Genomic DNA, 22,777 nt, shown 5'->3' on the forward strand with positions numbered 1-22,777 from the left:
AGTCTCAACATTAAGACTAGGCCTATTTTTGTATATGGCTAATCATGCACTCTTTCTTTGTGCAGCTCTAGTGAAGGAAATGCAAATATGCGAGTAACATCAATGTTAAAGCACTGCATCGTTCACTTTTTATTTGTTTATTTTGTCCTTTGTTGTCTGTTTTGGCTGATAAGGTCTGTCCCATTAAGGGGATTTGACATCCTTGGGAGCAGGCAGCGTTCAGTAAATAGTCAACACCTTTTCAACAGCTGGAGAGAAGAGAGACAGTATTTACACAGATGTATTACTGTCAATCCATGACACAGGAAAGAGATGACGGTTTGACTAATAAGATCTTTTTGAAGGGTATGATTTATTGTAGCTCCGTAGAGTGTAATCGCTTCTGCAGCATTCTCTTTGTTATTTTAGCTGATGTTGTCTTTTTGGCCATTTGATTGGGTTTTAAACTGAGGAAATACAATGTTAAGATTTGTCATAGAAAATGTATATATTCTATGACATTGATTTTTGGTTGAACCTCGACTCACGTTGGTTGAGCGCCCTCCAATTCTTTCCTGAGTTGAGATTGTCTTAAAGACACCCCGTTTTTTCTGCACGGTGTTTTTAATACAAATCCTAATACAAATATTAGAAAAAAGATTTTGGGATGATGAAACTTAAAACGACTAAAACCAGATACAAAGTATGTAAAAAAGATAATGGACCTATGTATTTCTAAATAAGATCATCTTTGAGAACTAACAATCACCAAAATAAAAACTAGACAGTAAGGGAGAATCTAAAATTCCAGGAGTATTTTTGCCATGGAATTGGGCCCCTATTGATTGTGTTATAATGTTTAAGTCACTCAGATAGCATAAGAACACGGCATAAGCCATTGCAAAATGTGTAGAATTGCAGGAAATTAGCTTTAAAACTTGCAATTCTCTCAGCCCCATGTCAAAAATGTGTAGAATTGCAGGAAATGTGATTTAAAATTGAATTTGTTTTTCTTAGATCCATGACAAAATGTGTAGAGTTACAGGACATTTGCTTTAATACAGCAAAAAAGGATCTCCACGCCCCACCAAGCCCACCTCGTAAGCCCCATTTTAATCCAGATAAAAACCCTGGAACTATGTGAGGACAAACTCCCACTATTGGTGAAGAGGACTAGCCATGACTTTTCTGATGTTTCTCAGTCTGTTTCTTCTTTGTCAGTGTAAATGCCTCAAAAAAAGCAGTAAGGCTGCTTTATTCTTGGCAAAAGATCTGGTCTGATTGGTCAAAAGACCAATTAGTGGCAAAAGATCAGAATCGGGCTGCCTGTGTAAACGCAGCCAATGAGACTTGCATGCGAAGGGATTCTTGCCATTTTTAACATGCTGTGTTATCAATGGACATTGTTTGGTGACATTTCTCCTCGTGTCAAAATAACCCAGAGCTAAGCCCTGCTGGGAAACTGATGTTTGACTAGAGTCTGTTAACAATATGCTTGACACAAGTATCATTCATTATCCCTGCTTAGAGCTGAAGGCATTCTCTTGACCAGTGGTACAAACTGTACAAAGTGACAATGTAAATCAAACACAGGCCACTCTACAAAAGCATACAACCTCAAACAGGAACCAGCTATTTGACATGTAATCATTTTATGTTTTTCGCTGAATCAAGCTAATACCTAGAATTTGGTGAGAAGTTGAGCTACAAGGATAGGGCTGACTCAATTTCAGGGCAACTTCCCCTTCAAGCTAAACATAACATAGCTAGCTTTCTGAATGCACAAGCTAAGCGCCTGATGTGATGTTCAACAGTTTTCAGTGCAGAGGATGTGCTGACTTCAAAATGTCACATCTTTACAGTGTTTTAGCACTGAATTTTGTAACAACATTTCTAGGTGTGTGTTGTTTTTTGTAGTGTAGGGCGGCCATATTTTTGAGTGGTAGTAAACAACTGTGGTCTTGTTGTTCCTTTTGTAGCTCAGTTAGTAGAGCATGGCCCTTGTAGCGCCAGGGTTGTTGGTTCGGTTCCTGGGGTTACCCATACGTAAAATGTATGCACGCATGACTGTAAGTCGCTGTGGATAAAATTGTCAGGGCCTTTTAAGAAAGTATTCATATCCCTTGGCTTATTCCACATTTTGTGGATGGATTAAGGTTTTTTTCTCACCCATTTACACACAATACATCATAATGACAAAGTGCAAACATGTTTTTAGACATTTTTGCACATTTATTGATAAATACAGAAATATCTAATTTACATCAGTATTCACACCCCTGACTCAATACTTTGTAGAAGCACCTTGGCAGCGAGTCTTTCTGGGTAAGTCTCTAAGAGCTTTCCACGCCTGGATTGTGTAACATTTGCCCATTATTCTTTTAAAAATTCTTCATGCTCTTTTGATCATTGCTAGTCAACCATTTTCAGGTCTTGCCATAGATTTGAAAGTAGATTTAACTCAAAAATAACTTGGCCGCTCAGGAACATTCACTGTCTTCTTGGTAAGAATGTAGATTTGGCCTTGTGTTTTAGGTAATTCTCCTGCTGAAAGGAGAATTCATCTCTCAGTGTCTGGTGGAAAGCAGACTGAACCAGGTTTTCCTCTAGGATTTTGCCTGTGCTTAGCTCCATTCCATAATCCTTAATGATTACAAGCATACCCATAACTTGATGCACCTACCACTATGCTTGAAAATCTGGAGAGTGGTACTCTGTAATGTGTTATCTTGGATTTGCCCCAAATATAACACTTTGTTGCTGTTGATCCATCCTCAGTTTTCTCCTATCACAGCCATTAAACTCTGTAACTATTGTAAATCCACCATTGGCCTCATGGTGAAATCCTTGAGCGGTTTCCTTCCTCTCTGGCAACTGAGTTAGGAAGGATGCCTGTATCTTTGTAGTGACTAGGTGTATTGACACACCATTAAAAGTGTAATTAATAACTTCACCATGCTCAAAGGGATATTCAATGTATTTTAAAAAAAATAAGTGCCATTCTTTGCGTGGCATTGGAAAACCTCCCTGGTCTTTGTGGTTGAATCTGTGTTTGAAATTCACTGCTCGACTGACGGACCTTACAGATAATTGTATGTGTGGGGTACAGAGATGAGGTAGTCATTCAAAAATCCTGTTAATCATTTGCATGGACTGCAATAATAGTGTTTATGTGACTTGTTAAGCAAATTTTTACTCCTGAACTTATTTAGGCTTAACATAACAAAGGGGTTGAGTACTTATTGACTCAAGACTTTTCAGCTTTCCATTTTTAATAAGAATTGAACAAATAAAAAGAAACATAATTCCACTTTGACATTAAGGGGTATTGTGTCTGCCAGTAACGACAAAATCACAATTTATTCCATGTTAAATCCAGGCTGTAACAAGACAAAATGTGGAAAAGGTAAAGTGTGAATACTTTCTGAAGACAATGTATATTATATACTAAACAAAAATATAAACACAACATGTAAAGGTCCCATGTTTTAATGAGCTGAAGTAAAAGATCCCAGAAATGTTCCATACGCACAAAAAGCTTATTTCTCCAAATGTTGGTGCACCAATTTGTTTACATTCCTGTTAGTGAGCATTTCTCCTTTGCCAAGATAATCCATCCACCTGACAGCTGTGGCATATCAAGAAGCTGATTAAACAGCATGATCATTACACAGGTGCACCTTGTGCTGGGGACAATAAAAGTCCACTCTAAAATGTGCAGTTTTGTCACACAACACAATGCCACAGATGTCTCAAGTTTTGAAGGAGCATGCAATTAGTATGTGGACATTCCTGCAGTCAGCATACTAACTGGTTTTCTGATCCATTCCCCTACCTTCATTTTGCGTATCTGTATTTCCAGTTATGTGAAATCCATAGGTTAGGGCCTAATACAGTTCCTTATATGAACTGTAACTCAGTAAAATCTTTGAAATTGTTGCATGTTGAGTTTATATTTTTGTTCAGTGTATATTTCTTACATATTGTTGTACAACAGGCGATGTTCCAGGTCCTATCTGCCCAGAGACGATAGTCACAGTAACAAGATTTAAGAGATTAAACTCATTGCTAATCAAGTCTAGGAAGGAGAGCTTCCAACAAGCACTGTTGTGACATCCAATGCTGCTTTTTGTAGCTGTCTGTTGCCACGCCATCTAGACAGGGATAGGCAGCACATCACCTGTATGTTACTCATTCTATGCATGCACTGCACTGGTGGTGTTTTACCATGAAATGCATTTATCTACAGTAGGCCGATACTCTCCATGTCTTCTTCCTAGACTGATGAGGAGGAAGGGATCTGCTAGGGAGCCATACTTTTCTGAATAGGCTCAGGTTTTGTCTGGGCTTAGTTCCTAGTTGGTTAAAGACGGGGGTTGGTAACATAGATCAGACCGTGTGTGTAGTACAGTATGTTCATGAGAGAGAGTGTGTGTGTGGGGGTGAGACCAGGCTACAGATGTATCCTGTTGTTGAAATAACCGAATCCTCCTGATTCAGCTCTTTCCTGTAAGAACTAGGCCTACACTCACTACGGTAACTATGGAGTAAGGTTACACAGAGAGAAAGTGGTGATCAGGCCAGACGTACTGATAATCTTACCCTGTGTGAGGGAGCAGCTTGGAAACAAGTCCACTGATTCTACCCTATCAGCGTGTCTTTTTACACTGCCAGTTATTCGGCAGGTAGCGGTTAGGAGTGTTGGGCTGGTAACTGGAAAGTCGCTGGTTCAAATCGCAGTGCTGACTAGGTGAAAAATATGTTGAGGGTCTCCGAGGGTGTCTCAGGATATATCTGGGATTTGCCAAAGGCATTTTTTTCCTATTCACACATTCGTATAATCCACACTTGTGCATGTGTGAAATAGGACAAATGTAAGCACCCACCAGTTATTACCTAATGTGCTCCTATATCAGATGTAGTCCTACCAGCCGTCTGTTTCTATCTTCTGGTTTCAGCCACTTCAGCGGAGTAGACTCCTATTATGCGTTACGCTGCCTGCTGTGAGATAGAAAATGAAAACCAGAAATTCCGCTCTAGTCCTCAGGGTCCAATTAACCTGAACTGCATGTCCCTCTCCCTCAGCCTACGCTAGATCAATACTGAGGCAGGGTGACAGCTATCTCACACAATGACTCTGCACTTACACAATACTGAGGTGTCAGCCTGCCTGGAACTATGGACAGACTGATGAGAGATTTTTTTTGTTTTTGTCTGGTCAGCTGAAGATGGATCAGCCATGTTTGTATGGAATCTCTTACAGTATGATGACTTAGATGATGTAACCATTGCATGTCAGATGATTATAGTGACTGTTCATTCCATATCCATTCAAAACATATCTAGGCCTAACAATTGTAAGAGGCTAGGTTACATCCTTGACTAGTTTGCATTCTAGATCCGGCATATACACTGTGTCTTGTATTGATTTGGTATCCCCACCCGATATGGCGTCATTAACGAATGTATCATTAGAATGGATGCAGAGGGATTTATGTTGCCTGTGGGATCTGGGATGGCTAGTTTTCCCACTGCAATCGAGACGCTGATTACTGTCATGAATTAACTGAACACACAGCGATCTGCCACACAACAGAACTGAATCATATACAAGGCGGAGTGGACAAGAAATGTTAATTGGGTGTCCTGTGTCTCTTCTCGTCTCTGTCTGTGAGACAAGGGCGATGGGAAAAACCTCAGGCATGCGTCACTGAGCCAATTATACTGGTTGAGTTTGCTCTTTGGCTGGGTGAGAGACCGAGACATGCAGAGTAGGGATAGGAGGCCAGACACCACTGCACTGCTGGGTGGAATATGAGTGAAATACAGAGCCGAGCAGAATTGAGATGTCACCTTTCTCACTATAACAAACATCATAATTAATGAGATTCTCTGGTAAGTTTGTGTACTTTTTAGCCAGTAAAATCAAATCTAACTTTATTTGTCACATGCGCCGAATACAACATGTGTAGACCTTACAGTGAAATGCTTACTTACAAGCCCTTAACCAACAATGCAGTTTTAAGAAAATACCAACAAAAAAAGTAAGAGATATGAATAACAAGTAATTAAAGAGTAGCAGTAAATAAGAATAGCAGGGCTATATACAGGGGATACCGGTACAGAGTCAATGTGCAGGGGCACCGGTGTCGCTGTAATTCAGGTAATTATGTACATGTAGGTAGAGTTATTAAAGCAGCAGTTCTGTAGCAGCAGAGTAGGAGCAGCAGTTCTGTAGCAGCAGAGTAGCAGCAGCAGTTCTGTAGCAGCAGCGTAGCAGCAGCAGTTCTGTAGCAGCAGCGTAGCAACAGCAGTTCTGTAGCAGCAGAGTAGCAGCAGCAGTTCTGTAGCAGCAGAGTAGCAGCAGAAGTTCGGTTTCTAATCTTTACAGGAAAATGCCACGGGCACTATCTGATGTGTGGAGACATTTCACTGCAGCTAATGTAGAAGGAAAAGCTGTGTACATTTGCAAATACTGTGCTAAATCATATGTGAAGAATGCAAAAAGATGCAGAATCATCTGGCCAAGTGCATAAAGTTCCCCCAGTGCTCACAACAAGCAACCTCTGACAAAAGTCCCTCTACTTCTATTCGAGGTGAAAATTATGAATCATACACCTTATCGATAGCAACAGCTCATGGTCCTCCTGGAATTATAATTTTTGTTAGACTCAATGGAGGAACGTAGTCAGAGAAATGCTGATGAATGTGTTGCTTGAGCTGTGTATGCAACTGGTTCACCTCTGATGCTCACAGGCAATGTGTATTGGAAGAGATTTCTGAATGTTCTTCGCCCAGCATACACCCCTCCAACCAGACATGCTTTATCTACTCATTGCTGGATGCAGAGTTCAGAGTTCAAGTGAAGGTCAAGCAAATCATAGAGAAAGCAGACTGTATTGCAATCATCTCTGATGGGTGGCCGAATGTTCGTGGGCAATGAATAATTAACTACATCATCTCCACCCCTCAACCAGTATTCTACAAGAGCACAGACACAAGGGACAACAGACACACCGGTCTCTACGTTGCAGATGACCTGAAGGCATTCATCAATGACCTTGGACCACAGAAGGTATTTGCACTGGTGACAGACAATGCTGTGAACATGAAGGCTGCTTGGTCTACAGTGGAGGAGTCCTACCCTCACATCATACCCATTGGCTGTGCTGTTCATGCATTGAATCTGCTCCTCAAGGACATCATAGCACTGAAACAATGGATACACTCTACAAGAGAGCCAAGTAAATGGTTAGGTATGTGAAGGGTCATCAAGTTATAGCAGCAATCGACCCCACCAAGCAACGTGAGAAGAATAAGAGCACCACATTGAAGCTGCCCAGCAACACCCGTTGGGGTGGTGCTGTCATCATGTTTGACAGTCACCCGGAGGGGAAGGATTCTCCAAGAAAATGCCATATCACATTCTGCCAATATGGACAGCCCCATCAAGAGGATCCTCCTGGATGATGTAAGGAAGAGAGTGGTAAGCAGCCTGAAACTCCTGAAACCTATAGCAGTAGTCATTCCACGAATTAAGGGAGACAATGCCATCCTGTCTGATGTTCAGACTGCTTGCAGATATAAGAGAAGAAATCCGTACTGCCCTGCCCACTTCACTGTTGCTCCAAGCAGAGGAAACTGCAGTTCTGAAATGCATCAAAAAGCATGAAGACTTCTACCTGAAGCCCATACACGCTGCAGCGTACATGTTTGACCCCAAGTATGCTGGCAAGAACACCCTGTCTGGTGTAGAGATCAACAAGGCCTATGGTGTCATCACTACCGTGTTTCACCACCTTGACCTGGATGAGGGCAAGGTTCTTGGCAGTCTGACGAAGTACACTTCCAAGCAAGGGCTTTGGGATAGAGATGCAATATGGCAGTCGTGACAACATATCTCATCAAGGGACTTTGTGGATCTGAGGCTCTTTCCCCTGTTGCCTCCATCATCCGCCTCAGAGTGCAACTGGCCCTTGTTTGGGAACACGCACACCAAAGCACGCAACAGGGTGACCAATACAAGGGTTGAAAAATTGGTGGCCGTCCGGGCAAATTTGAGGCTTTTTGAGCCTGACATCATCAACAAGGTTGGAAAGTGACAGTGAAGATGAGGCCTCAGAGTCTGATGTTTAAGAGGTGGACATTGAGGAGGTCCAGGGAGAAGACATGGAAGCCTGAGAGGAAGACAACCAAAGCTTTAGTTTCTAGACTATCATTTTACAGATGTATGTTGAAAACGTTGATGGGAGATGCGATGGATCATTGGGGATCACTCAATATTCCCTTTCTTTTGTTGTTCAGTGAAATCATCCCATGTGAAGAGTCAACTCATTTAATACAAGTTACATTCGTAACAATTTTTTTTTAATTTTTTTATTTCTATTGGATGGATTTAATACTTTGCAATTATGTCTACTTATGATAAGGTAAAAGGTTTATGTTTCTGTCTCAATATGATATGGTAAATACACTGCTCAAAAAATAAAGGGAACACTTAAACAACACAATGTAACTCCAAGTCAATCACACTTCTGTGAAATCAAACTGTCCACTTAGGAAGCAACACTGATTGACAATAAATTTCACATGCTGTTGTGCAAATGGAATAGACAACAGGTGGAAATTATAGGCAAGACACCCCCAGTAAAGGAGTGGTTCTGCAGGTGGTGACCACAGACCACTTCTCAGTTCCTATGCTTCCTGGCTGATGTTTTGGCCACTTTTGAATGCTGGCGGTGCTTTCACTCTAGTGGTAGCATGAGACGGAGTCTACAACCCACACAAGTGGCTCAGGTAGTGCAGCTCATCCAGGATGGCACATCAATGCGAGCTGTGGCAAGAAGGTTTGCTGTGTCTGTCAGCATAGTGTCCAGAGCATGGAGGCGCTACCAGGAGACAGGCCAGTACATCAGGAGACGTGGAGGAGGCCGTAGGAGGGCAACAACCCAGCAGCAGGACCGCTACCTCCGCCTTTGTGCAAGGAGGAGCACAATGACCTCCAGCAGGCCACAAATGTGCATGTGTCAGCTCAAACGGTCAGAAACAGACTCCATGAGGGTGGTATGAGGGCCCGACGTCCACAGGTGGGGGTTGTGCTTACAGCCCAACACCGTGCAGGACGTTTGGCATTTGCCAGAGAACACCAAGATTGGCAAATTCGCCACTGGCGCCCTGTGCTCTTCACAGATGAAATCAGGTTCACACTGAGCACATGTGACAGACGTGACAGAGTCTGGAGACGCTGTGGAGAATGTTCTGCTGCCTGCAACATCCTCCAGCATGACCGGTTTGGCGGTGGGTCAGTCATGGTGTGGGGTGGCATTTCTTTGGGGGGCTGCACAGCCCTCCATGTGCTCGCCAGAGGTAGCCTGACTGCCATTAGGTACCGAGATGAGATCCTCAGACCCCTTGTGTCAGCAGTTCCTGCAAGAGGAAGGCATTGATGCTATGGACTGGCCCGCTCGTTCCCCAGACCTGAATCCAATTGAGCACATCTGGGACATCATGTCTCGCTCCATCCACCAATGCCACGTTGCACCACAGACTGTCCAGGAGTTGGCGGATGCTTTAGTCCAGGTCTGGGAGGAGATCCCTCAGGAGACCATCCGCCACCTCATCAGGAGCATGCCCAGGCATTGTAGGGAGGTCATACAGGCACGTGGAGGCCACACACACTACTGAGCCTCATTTTGACTTGTTTTAAGGACATTACATCAAAGTTGGATCAGCCTGTAGTGTGGTTTTCCACTTTAATTTTGAGTGTGACTCCAAATCCAGACCTCCATGGGTTGATAAATTGGATTTCTATGGATTATTTTTGTGTGATTTTGTTGTCAGCACATTCAACTATGTAAAGATAAAAGTATTTAATAAGATTATTTCATTCATTCAGATCTAGGATGTGTTATTTTAGTGTTCCCTTTATTTTTTTGAGCAGTGTATATCCAATGCAAAAAACATCTACATTTAAATGGTATTAATATTAATTTGCATATATTTACATTTATTCCCACAGAAAGTTTCCACCTTTGAATATTCCCCAAAATGTGCAACCTTAGTATTCACTGACCTTCATGTCTTAAAGTATATAAACTACCATTTCACAACACAACTGATTGGCTCAAACCCATTAAGAAGGAAAGAAATTCCACAAAATTTACTTTTAAGAAGGCACACCTGTTAATTGAAATGCATTCCAGGTGTCTATCTCATGAAGCTGGTTGAGAGAATGCCAAGAGGGTGCAAAGCTGTCATCAAGGCAAAGGGTGGCTATTTGAAGAATCTTAAATATAAAATATATTTTGATTGAACACTTTTTTGGTTACTACATTATTCCATGTGTTATTTCATAGTTTTGATGTCTTTGCTATTATTCTACAATGTAGAAAATAGTAAAAATAAAGAAAAATCCTTGAATGAGTAGGTGTTCTAAAACCTTTGACCGGTAGTGTACTCCTTGTAAAAAATGTCAGTGTAGAGCCCTTAACTATAATAATAAATAAGCTGTATCACTCAGCATTTCACCCAGCTCTAGATGCTACCATGATTAAGGATAATCCGTAATGAATCGTAAATGATGATGTGAGAAAGTTGGCGGGTCAAAGATCATACCCCCAAGACATGCTAACCTCCCCTGTTATTGGTAATGGTGAGAGTTTAGCATGTCTTGGGGGCATGATCTTTGATCCTCTGTAACGTGCTCTCTCTCTCTCTCTCTCTCTCTCTCTCTCTCTCTCTCTCTCTCTCTCTCTCTCTCTCTCTCTCTCTCTCTCTCTGCTGTGTGTGCATCTTGCTAGCTGTCACTGAAATGGTGGGCGCTGAAGCTCATTGGCTAGAACTCGAATTGCTAGGGTGTGTAGTGTCGTTTAGGCTCTGGGCTGGATGGATGCACAACCAGAAACAGTGATGGGAGGAGGAGGGGTTAACATAACGTAGCCTAACGTCTGTGTGTCATGTCTGTCTCTGTGTGTGCTGCAGATGAGAGGAGCGTGAGCTGGGGAAAGCGTGCTGCAGAGCTGCATCAGATAATGCTGTTGACCCACATGGCCTGGAGCTGCTGCTGAGGGAGGAACAGTCGAGTCCAGTCAGAAAGCCACAGAGAGGGGTGCTACAGGGAGGGAAGCCATGTCCTACCACCACCACAGGAACCCCAGCCAGAGCAGCCACCGCACCATGAGCGCCGAGGAGAGGTGCTCCACGCCCGTCCACCACCACAAGACGTCCACGCCCACACACAAAAGCGCCTCGTCCTCCTCCTCGTACCAGCGCGACACCCGCCAGGTAAGCGGAGCCCGCCTCCAGACAGACAGAGCGAGACACAGTCCGCTGCTCTGGGAACAGTGTAGTGGTGTGATTCACTCAATCTGGTCCCCTGAGACTGTCTCTGGAGCAGCAGACAGACAGAGTGGGATTGACAGGAAGTAACAGCTCCCTGAGCGCAGTCTGTAAGGGCGATCAATGAGAGCTGTGCTATTATGAGGAGGTGATGACTATCCACTGTATGTAACTTGCTATTATCATTCTAGGCGTTTTATGTTGTGCACTGTAGTATGTTGTAGAGTAGTGGTGCCAATTCCAGGCATTGTGGCTTATCTGTGTCCACCGTTCACCATGTCTTAAGTGGGAGGTATTGTAAACAGTGAATTAGAAACATTCTTTTTTTTAAGGGTCAGCTTACGGGGGGCTTTAAATGTTAGCCCCTTTTGTAAGCGTGTGAAGAGGAAGCCTTTCTACTGTCTGGGTTTGTGAACTGAACTGCCATATCACCGTGCCATGGAGAAACAGGACACTTATCTGGAATCTCTGACATCACGGCTTTTCCGTTGGGGGGGGGGGGGGTCGTGAATAATTCATGAGGTAGGGTTAGAAAGCCAAGGCTCGATTGGACCAGGGAACGTGTGGCACACTCTGGTATTCTTTGCTGTGTGGGAGCTACTTCTGCATTCCCGTAACCATGGGAGATTGCTCTCTGAAGGGGAGTGCTTTGGGGAGTTGGTGGGGGAATTGCGGCCTGTACAGAACACTTATAGTAGCAGTCAGGCTTGCTGCTAAATGAGAGATTTAACCCTTCCTGTGCCTCCTACTCGGTTCCCTGTCGTTCTGTACATGGTGTACAAAGAGACCCTGTGAGCTCTGCGTTCTTCTAGCCTGTTCCCTGAATTCGCTCTAATCTAAACAGCATATTGATGTCCCATTCCTACTCCGCTAATTTAATGAGTTTAATTAAAGTAGCGAGCAAGGGAGGTAAGAGGCATGCAAGGAATTAGGCACTTGTCCAATTGATTCACCTTACTCGTCCTTTGTGAGACTGTGATGCCTCGAAAGCTTATTGGCCGATAGTGACTGCTGTTGTATTTCATTACTGTAGTAATTTACTGTGTAGATGCTGTAGATCCAGGGAAGCGCCAGAGGATTGTCTACTATAGTACACAGCTATTGTTGTGTTGAGGCTGGAGGTGGGGCCACGTGGTGTGATTTGTTAATACAGGCTGATCCTGTGTCCTCATTGGCTCCCGAGTTGAAAGGCACGACTAGCTACAACCCAGCTCAGTATCGCCATCACCGTAGTGATGCATTAACCCGAGCACCAAGAGTCATCTTTACAACTCTGTTGCCTCGTGGTTTATGTGGTTAGGGGGTGTAGAAAGAGTATGCGTGTATCAGTGTCTGTATGCGTGTTTACTGCTGTATGAGGGTTATATCCTCCCTAGAGACTCCTGGGGAAGTGGTGCAGACTACAGACCCAGGGAAAAGACCTTGGTAGGCTTGGCTGGCTGCAGTGTGTTTCAGTGTGCGAGGGGAAAGTGAGTGCAGTGGCTATTTGTGGGGGAAGCCTTAATGAGATCCAGTCCCTATGGGATCAGTACATGTCACTTCCTCTTGTGCTGCAGACTACCGTTAGGCACTCTGGACTGGAGACTCTCACAAGTGCAATTAGAGACACCACCTGCCGTGTATAGTATCGACGCACTGATTCAGCGCACATCCTGCACAGTCATCCCTCTGTGTGTCTAGATAATCACGCTAACCTTTTTCCTTTACGCTGTAACAACCGTCTGCCGTCTCTTAGTGTGATAAGATGGTTCTGAGGCATGGAGATAAGGAACACGATGAATCTGAAACGTTTGGTTCCCTTTATGCTTCTGTGGGCGACCAGGGAAAGTCTTTTGATAGCAGACGACGAGTGGATTTATGGCTGTGGAGAAATCAATGATGTGCTTATGAACAGCAGCAGCAGCAGCAGATAGAGGCTGTGTTCATGGTAATGGTCAGAACACATTGATGGAAGATGAAAGGGTGATGAAGCGCCTGCGCTGACAATATAATACGTCTCCGCCATTTTCACTGTGGTAAAAGTATATCCAATGAAGCCCTTGTTTTGGGTGTCCAACCACTAAGTCTCTTTAAAAAAAGAAATGTTTAACTGGGTTATCCCATTGAGGTCAAAAGTACAATTTTTCAAGGGAGGACCTGCCCAATATAATGACTTTACATTGTCAGAGAGATGACACACACCTCACCAGGGCTCTCCAACCCTGTTCCTGGAGAGCTACCGTCCTGTAGGTTTTAACTCCAACCCTGTTCCTGGAGAGCTACAGTCCTGTAGGTTTTAACTCCAACCCTGTTCCTGGAGAGCTACGTCCTGTAGGTTTTCACTCCAACTCTGTTCCTGGAGAGCTACCCTCCTGTAGGTTCACTCCAACCCTGTTCCTGGAGAGCTACCGTCCTGTAGGTTTTAACTCCAACCCTGTTCCTGTAGAGCTACTGTCCTGTAGGTTTTCACTCCAACCCTGTTCCTGGAGAGCTACCGTCCTGTAGGTTTTAACTCCAACCCTGTTCCTGGAGAGCTACCGTCCTGTAGGTTTTAACTCCAACCCTGTTCCTGGAGAGCTACAGTCCTGTAAGTTTTCACTCCAACCCTGTTCCTGGAGAGCTACCGTCCTGTAGGTTTTAACTCCAACCCTGTTCCTGGAGAGCTACCGTCCTGTAGGTTTTAACTCCAACCCTGTTCCTGGAGAGCTACAGTCCTGTAAGTTTTCACTCCAACCCTGTTCCTGGAGAGCTACCGTCCTGTAGGTTTTAACACCAACCCTGTTCCTGGAGAGCTACCGTCCTGTAGGTTTTAACTCCAACCCTGTTCCTGGAGAGCTACCGTCCTGTAGGTTTTAACTCCAACCCTGTTCCTGGAGAGCTACCGTCCTGTAGGTTTTAACTCCAACCCTGTTCCTGGAGAGCTACCGTCCTGTAGGTTTTAACTCCAACCCTGTTCCTGGAGAGCTACAGTCCTGTAAGTTTTCACTCCAACCCTGTTCCTGGAGAGCTACCGTCCTGTAGGTTTTAACACCAACCCTGTTCCTGGAGAGCTACCGTCCTGTAGGTTTTCACTCCAACCCTGTTCCTGGAGAGCTACAGTCCTGTAGGTTTTCACTCCAATCCTGTTCCTGGAGAGCTACAGTCCTGTAAGTTTTAACACCAACCCTGTTCCTGGAGAGCTACCGTCCTGTAGGTTTTCACTCCAACCCTGTTCCTGGAGAGCTACAGTCCTGTAGGTTTTCACTCCAATCCTGTTCCTGGAGAGCTACCTTCCTGTAGGTTTTCACTCCAACCCTAATCTAGCACCTGATTCTAATAATTAGCTGGTTGATAAGCTGAACCAGGTCAGTTATAACTGAGGATAGAGCGAAAACCTACAGGAGGGTATTTCTCCAGGAGCAGGGTTGGAGACCCCTGCACTACACGTTCTGTGCAAGGGTTGGCCCATAGATCTTCCTCTTAATGGACAATCCATGGGCAATCTGTGTTGGGGGGGGGGGGGTGAGAATCTGCCATCTGTTGCCCTTGTCAATGTGTGAAGTGGAGAGTACAGCAGACACACTACGTATTCCCACCTGCTCCACTATGGGTCAGGCTTCTGCCTTCTGGCTCCTAAAGGTTTAACTCAGTGCTTTCTTCCCCTTGCCCCTCCTGCAGCTCTGAATCAATCATGTTTACTACAGTGAGGCAGTGGAAAAGGCCCAAATGGCACCTTATTCCCTACACACTGAGTGTACAAAACATTAGGGACACATGCTCTTTCCATGACAGACTGACCAGGTGAATGCTATGATCCCTTTGTTGGGTTCTGATAATATGAAATATACTTATTCATGTCACTGAGGGAGAGAGGGTAATGTATAATGTTTATATTATGTCAGGATATGTTATTGTTAGCCATCAGGGATCCTCTGGAATGAGAAGAGACACAGTCTGTTACCAATCACCATGACAACAGTGAGTTGGGGAGGAGTGAGCACTTTGGAGCAGGGGTCAGGTCAGATGAAGAACAGATATCACTACATTTACATTTTAGTCATTTAGCAGACACTCTTATCCAGAGCGACTTACAGCAGTGAATGCATACATTTCATGCATTTTTTATTTTTTTTTGTACTGGCCCCCCGTGGGAATTGAACCCACAACCCTGGCATTGCACACACCATGCTGGCGTTGCAAACACCATGCTCTACCAACTGAGCCACAGGGAAGCTAGCTAAGGTTCTGTCTAGCAACAGAGATGTATTGGCTGTTCAGATGTGTAGGAGGAAACTTCATAGGAGAAAGGGTTAAATATCAGTGCTTGTGTGAATATGTCTTTGTCTGTTCAGCTGTTCGACCCCTGGGATGAATAAACTTGGTTTATGCTTTCATAGTGTCCGTCGAGTTCTTACTCTGGTATTTGGAACCTAACACCTTATTGATGTCACTTGTTAAATCCACTTCAATCAGTGTAGAAGCCTTGAGACAATTGAGACATGGATTGTGTTTGTGTGCCATTCAGAGGCTGAATGGGCAAGACCAAAGATTGAAGTGCCTTTAAACGGGTATGGTAGTAGGTGCTAAGCGCACAAGGTTTGTGTCAAGAACTGCAACGCTGTTGGGTTTTTCCCACTCAACAGTTTCTCTTGTGTATCAAGAATGGTCCACAACCCGAAGGACATCCAGCTAACTGGACACAGCTGTGCGAAGCATTGGAGTCAGCATGGATCAGAATCCCTGTGGAACGCTATCGACACCTTGTAGTCCACGCCCCAACGAATTGAGACTGTTCTGAGGACAAAAATGGGTGTTCCTAATGTTTTGTACACTCAGTGTATAATTCTCTATATTCCCTATGGGCCCTGGTCAAAAGTATTGCACTATTTAGGGAATAGGGTGCCATTTGGAATGCAGGCAGTGTTTATATTACCTCACACTGTGTTACATCTCATCAGTAGCGCAGCAACAGCCCAGCCCCTCTCACACTCAGATTTATGGCAAAGCAAAACCTAAGACTGCAGCAAATGACTCTCGTCTCGTTACAATCACATTGGCAGTGATTACCAATGCCTGGCACTTAGGTTGTCTGCTTCTGATCAGCGCTAGGGTCCAATGGGTACTTAATGTGGTACTTGAATTAACATCCCATCGTGTTGGGGGATTAGTTTCTACGGTGTGGATGTTCCTCCGGCAAATCTCAAATTGCTACTTGTTGTTGTTTAGGTTGCAGGTGAGTTGCCTTGCTTAGTTGCGAAGCAAGAGAGATTCGCTACACAAAATCAACATGGTCTCAAGTGTTGTGGTGTTAGCATTACCGGATTTGAGTTTGTTAGGTGTGCTTTAATACATAGCGAACATACCAAACAAGGCGGTATGTTGCCTAATGCTCAAGCAGCAGTAGTATGCCCTCAATGCGCTGTTGTGTGTCTGTTACTCTGGGAGTCCAGGTGTGTCAGATGAAGCTGCCATAGGAATTCTGCTTCTGCCGTGCCATGTAGGTCTAGATCGTTATAGTCCAGATTTACTCTAATTTGTCCCCAAGGACCGTTGGTCCTTTTCCCTGCTCCTAAAGACCTTACCTGTAGTAACGGTTTGATTCATTGCAGTACTGGAGATTAATGTAGCCTAGTACACCACTGTGTACCAATGAAGGTTGGTCCCATGAGCTGGTAGTTAGTTACCATTGAAAGATATCAATAGCCTGGACATTTGATAGGTTTATACTCTTTCCACGCTGGTGGATGCATAATGCATTGCAAGCTTTAAAGCAGTGGAATAATCAGTCATGAGTTGGATCCAGTGGATATCATGTCTGTTAAATCACAATCCCAGGTAGTAAAATGATTTAGAATACGTTAAAGCTGAAATGAAACATTTTAGGAAGCCAGGGTCCTTTTTAATAATGCTTTATTAGGCCTAGGTCTTCATAAGATAGCCTACTTCATACAAATAAATATATATAGTACCAGTCAAAAGTTTGGACACATCTACTCATTCCAGGGTTTTTCTTTATTTGTACTATTTTCTACATTGTACAATAATAGTGAAGACATCAAAACTATGAAATAACACATGGAATCATGTAGTAACCAAAAAAGTGTTAAACAAATCAAAATATATTTTATGTTCTTCAAAGTAGCCACCCTTTGCCTTGACGACAGCTTTGCACACTGTTTGCATTCTCTCAACCAGCTTCATGAGGTAGTCACCTGGAATGCATTTCAATTAACAGGTGTGCCTTGTTAAAGTTCATTTGTGGAATTTCTTTCCTTCTTAATGCGTTTGAGCCAATCAGTTGTGTTGTGACAAGGTAGGGATGGTATACAGAAGATAGCCCTATTTGGGGAAAGACCAAGTCCATATTATGGCAAGAACAGCTCAAATAAGCAAAGAGAAACGACAGTCCATCATTACTTTAAGACATGAAGGTCAGTCAATCTGGAAAATTTCAATAACTTTGAAAGTGCAGTTGCAAAAACCATGAAGTGCTATGATGAAACTGGCTCTCATGAGGGCCGCCACAGGAAAGGAAGACCCAGAGTTACATCTGCTGCAGAGGATAAGTTCATTAGTGTTACCAGCCTCAGAAATTACAGCCCAAATAAATGCTTCACAGAGTTCAACTAACAGACACGTCTCAACATCAACTGTTCAAAGGAGACTGTGTGAATCAGGCCTTCATGGTCGAATTGCTGCAAAGAAACCACTACTAAAGGACACCAATAAGTAGAAGAGACTTGCTTGGGCCAAGAAACACGAGCAATGGACATTAGACCATTGGAAATCTGTCCTTTGGTCTGATGTCCAAATTTTAGATTTTTGGTTCCAACCGCCATGTCTTTGTGAGACACAGAGTAGGTGAACGGATGATCTCAGCATGTGTGGTTCCCACTGTGAAGCATGGAGGAGGAGGTGGTGTTATGGTGTGGGGGTGCTTTGCTGGTGACACTGTCTGTGATTTATTTTGAATTCAAGGCACACTTAACCAGCATGGCTACGACAGCATTCTGCAACGATACACCATCCCATCTGGTTTGGGCTTAGTGGGACTATCATTTGTTTTTCAACAGGACAATGACCCAACACACCTCCAGGCTGTGTAAGGGCTATTTGACCAAGAAGGAGAGTGATGGAGTGCTGCATCAGATGACCTGGCCTCCACAATCGCCCGACAACCCAATTGAGATGGTTTGGGATGACTTGGACCGCAGAGGAAAGCAGCCAGCAAATGCTCAGCATATAAGACTGTTAGAAAAGCATTCCAGGTGAAGATGGTTGGGAGAATGCCAAGAGTGTGCAAAGCTGTCATCAAGGCAAAGGATGGCAAATTTTTTGGTTACTACATGATTCCATGTGTTATTTCATAGTTTTGATGCCTTCGCTATTATTCTACAATGTAGAAAATAGTAAAAATAAAGAAGACCCATTGAATGAGTAGGTGTGTCCAAACCTTTGACTGGTACTGTATATACTTTGATCTTTGGGTTGTTTGAATCTTGAGAGGATGTTGAAGTCAATAAATCTGCTTCCCTCTGTTGCAGTATGAGCAAGCTTTTATTTAATGTAGTATAGATGTATTTCTTTAGAAGTGAGAGATTGACTTTTGACCATTATTTCAGTAATAGTAATAAACTCCACAGGGAAGTTGTTTCAGTGAACTGAGGCTTTGCTCTTGTTCTTTTGTCTATCAAGCACAATCAGGGAGCTGGAAGCCTGCTTACTGTGTATTGGGACAACAAAGTTGTATATTATTGGAGCAACCTCAATCCATCTATCCTCCAACATTGTGAGGATACAGATTTAGTGGTTATGATGCATGTATTCCTCTTCATATTCAAGCGTAATGGGGGGCAAGTATGCAAACGTTTCTGAATTAATTTATTTGGAAGCATCTCGTTTTTTGAATTAATTTCTTTGGAAGGTGAGTTGAACTTTTTAAATAGAGGGCTTGGAATGGCCTACTTCTCCTCCCAGGCTGCTATGGTGACTGAACTGGGGCAGACCAGAACAGAATACCAGCTGTAGTCTCTGGCTTTCTGCACTGGGCTGGTTAAAAAACTGCTTGTTACACACTGAAGTCAAGTCTACTTTGCCATATTTATTAGGCTGTCCAATGTTGTTCTCTCTCTCTCTCTCTCACACACACACACACACACACACACACACACACACACACACACACACACACACACACACACACACACACACACACACACACACACACACACACACACACACACACACACACACACACACAGAGAGAGAGAGAGAGAGACCCACACATAGAAACAGACACAGAGAGCGAGAGAGAGACCCACACATAGAAACAGACACAGAGAGCGAGAGGAGGTTGTTACAAGGTGAGAGGTGTATTTTTGTCCACAGCAGTGCAGCAGCCAACAGTTTGTTTTGCCCTGGGTGTTGTGTGTGGTTATAGCCACATGACCCTTCATGGCCTATAGTAATCCCTGGGTGGTGAGTGATGCCTCATCCTGTCATGCACACATGCAGACACACACGCAGACAGACAGACACACACACACACACACACACACACACACACACACACACACACTGGGCTGTCAGCGCTGCAGGGGACTCTTATTAGGCAGATAATAATGTTTCCGTATTCAGCTGTAACCTCACCTGACCATCGCCTGGCCCACACAGCCCAGTGGGGATTCTCCCGGGTCTCTGTCTTATAGTGGGACACTTCTGCCCTGTCATACGTATCCCTACCTGACCCCATCCCTCCCTCCACTCCAGAGGAGGCCTATGATTTGCAGAGCCAACAGAAACAGGAGAGCAGACTAAGGGAAAGCTAATGGAGTGGAAATGCTGAGAGGGCTACAAGATACTCAATCAGGCAGTATTTCTGTAACTAGGTAGCCAAAAGGCCCAGTTCGATGTAATATACTGTAGTATACTAGTAGTATTTCTGTTAAAGCTGGTAGTATCTATTATTCATACTGTTTACAGGCAGAATGCGATGCGGCCAAGGCCGGGGGCGTTTCTTTACTGTTGCTGTTTTCCCTGACCCTGGAGAAGTGAACAGATGAGTTCCGACACGGCTCTGTTTTTGTCTCCATCCCTAGGAGGCAGACAGCTGGGAAATCATTGAGGGACTGAGAATCGGTCAGAGCAACGTCCAGAGGCCAGATAAACACGAGGGCTTCATGCTGAAGAAGCGAAAATGGCCGCTGAAAGGCTGGCACAAGGTAGGGCTTAACGACCGAGTGGGACACAAAACTGTTTACTTGTTTTCATCGATTTCCTTGTTGCGAAACCCTTCAGAAAAGTCACCAAACACAATTCTCAAAAGGACATATATTTCTAGAGACAAGTACTGTTAGTCACCAACTCAATGTTTTGTTGTTGTTGTTTTTCCAAAGCGTTTTTTTGTCCTGGACAATGGGATGCTGAAGTACTCCAAGTCGCCCATTGATGTGAGTAACCCTGACTAGTAGCCACGGGGCAGAGACCGAGGGCAGCCTCGCTTGGCATGGCTGTGGCATCATGGTGACTCAGCAGAAACACCCCCAGGGTCACTCTGCCCATTGTGTTTCAGCTGCCCAAGTCAGCCTGCAGGAAATCTCCAAATGACTTGCTAAACTGCTGCGTCCACACTAATCAGATGTGTACAAAGGGCCCTTCCTTTCACAGGGCTTCCTGGAAGCAGCCATGTTCTTGTCAGCCTTGATCTCTTTGAACCGAACTGGCAAACTAGCCTCAATGCATGACGTTGCGTAATAGTGCTGAATCACATGATGATTACTTTTGAATAAGACTTTAGAGACAAGTAGGCTTGTAGCTTTCCATCGTGATGCTCTTTTCTTTTTCTTCACCTTAAGATTCCATTTATTTATACAGCAACAATGAGTTATCGCACCTGCTTACATGACATACGTTGACTTCTGTTAAACTCTCTTTTCTAAGATTCAGAAAGCCAAACTGCATGGCTGCATTGATGTGGGTCTGTCAGTCATGTCCATCAAGAAGAGGGCCCGCCGCATTGACTTGGACACAGAGGAGCATATCTACCACCTCAAAGTAAGCTTCATTGTGACTGAGATAGAAATGATGGATGATATAGTGAGCAAAAATGCAACAATTTCAAAGATTTTGCTGTGTTACAGTTCATATAAGGATATCAGTCAATTGAAATAAATTCAATCTATGGATTTCACATGACTGGGCAGGGGCACTTGGGAGCCAGGCCCACCTACTGGGGAGCCAGGCCCAGCCAATCAGAATGAGTTTTCGCCACAAAAGGACTTTATCTTGACAAAGGATAAAATGCTCACTAACAGGGATGCACAAAATTTGAGAAAAGTAAGCTTTTTGTACATATGGAACATTTCTGGGATATTTTATTTCAGCTCATGAAACATGATACCAACACTTTACATGTTGCGTTTATATTTTTGATCAATATATGTAAAAGATATGGACACCTCTTCAAATTAGTGGATTCGGATATTTCAGCCACACCCGTTGCTCACAAGTGTATAAAATTGAGCACACAGCCATGCAATCTCCATAGACAAACATTGGCAGTAGAATGGCCTTATTGAAGAGCTCAGTGACTTTCAATGTGGCACCGTCATAGGATGCCACCTTTCCAACAAGTCAGTTTGTCAAATTTCTGCACTATGTAAGTGCACACAAGCCTAAGATCACCATATACAATGCCAAGTGTCGGCTGGAGTGGTGTAAAGCTCGCCGCCATTGGACTCTGGAGCAGTGGAAACGCATTCTCTGGAGTGATGAATCACGCTTCCCCATCTGGCAGTCTGACGGACGAATCTGGGTTTGGCGGATGCCAGGAGAACGCTACCTGTCCAAATGCAGTGCCAACTGTAAAGTTTGGTGGAAGAGAAATAATGGTCTGGGACTGTTTTTCATGTTTCGGGCTAGGCCCGGGAAATGTTAACGCTACAGCATACAATGACAATCTAAATGATTCTGTGCATCCAGCTTTGTGGCAACAGTTTGGGAAAGGCCCTTTCCTGTTTCAGCATGACAATGCCCCCGTGCACAAAGTGAGGTCCATACACAAATGGTTTGTCAAGATCGGTGTAGAAGAATTTGACTGCACAGAGCCCTGACCTCAACCCCATCGAACACCTTTGGGATGAATTGGAACGCCGAATGTGAGCCAGGCCTAATCGCCCAACATCAGTGCCCGACCCTACTAATGTTCTTGTGGCTGAATGGAAGCAAGTCCCTGCAGCAATGTTCCATCATCTAGTGGAAAGCCTTCCCAGAAGAATAGAGGCTGTTATAGTAGCAAAGGGGGGACCAACTCCATATTAATGCCCATGATTTTGGAATGAGATGCTCAACGAGCAGGTGTCCACATACTTTTGGTCATGTAGTGTAGCTACAGTAGCCTACATAAGCATTTTACTGTTGGTCTACACCTGTTGTTTACTAAGCATGTGACAAATAACATTAGATTGGATTTACTGTGGCATCACTCTACATTTGCATTATTCAA

At 44.0% G+C, this 22,777-nt stretch overlaps 1 protein-coding gene across 6 annotated transcripts in view; it reads left to right on the forward strand.

Annotated features, from left to right (window-relative positions):
- The window catches only part of LOC115160791 (oxysterol-binding protein-related protein 6), a 58,857-nt gene that overhangs the window by 17,727 nt on the left and 18,353 nt on the right, over positions 1-22,777 (forward strand). For all 6 annotated transcript variants that reach the window (XM_029711198.1, XM_029711204.1, XM_029711203.1 and 3 more), the window contains exons 2-5: positions 10,960-11,262; positions 20,373-20,495; positions 20,670-20,723; positions 21,214-21,327. In XM_029711198.1, the coding sequence (XP_029567058.1) occupies positions 11,107-11,262; positions 20,373-20,495; positions 20,670-20,723; positions 21,214-21,327 (447 nt within the window). In that variant the 5' untranslated portion in view covers positions 10,960-11,106. The remainder of the gene's footprint in view (positions 1-10,959; positions 11,263-20,372; positions 20,496-20,669; positions 20,724-21,213; positions 21,328-22,777) is intronic.

The sequence above is a fragment of the Salmo trutta genome, chromosome 24 (genome assembly GCF_901001165.1).
Source record: "Salmo trutta chromosome 24, fSalTru1.1, whole genome shotgun sequence".
In the NCBI taxonomy this organism is placed as follows: Eukaryota; Metazoa; Chordata; class Actinopteri; order Salmoniformes; family Salmonidae; genus Salmo; species Salmo trutta.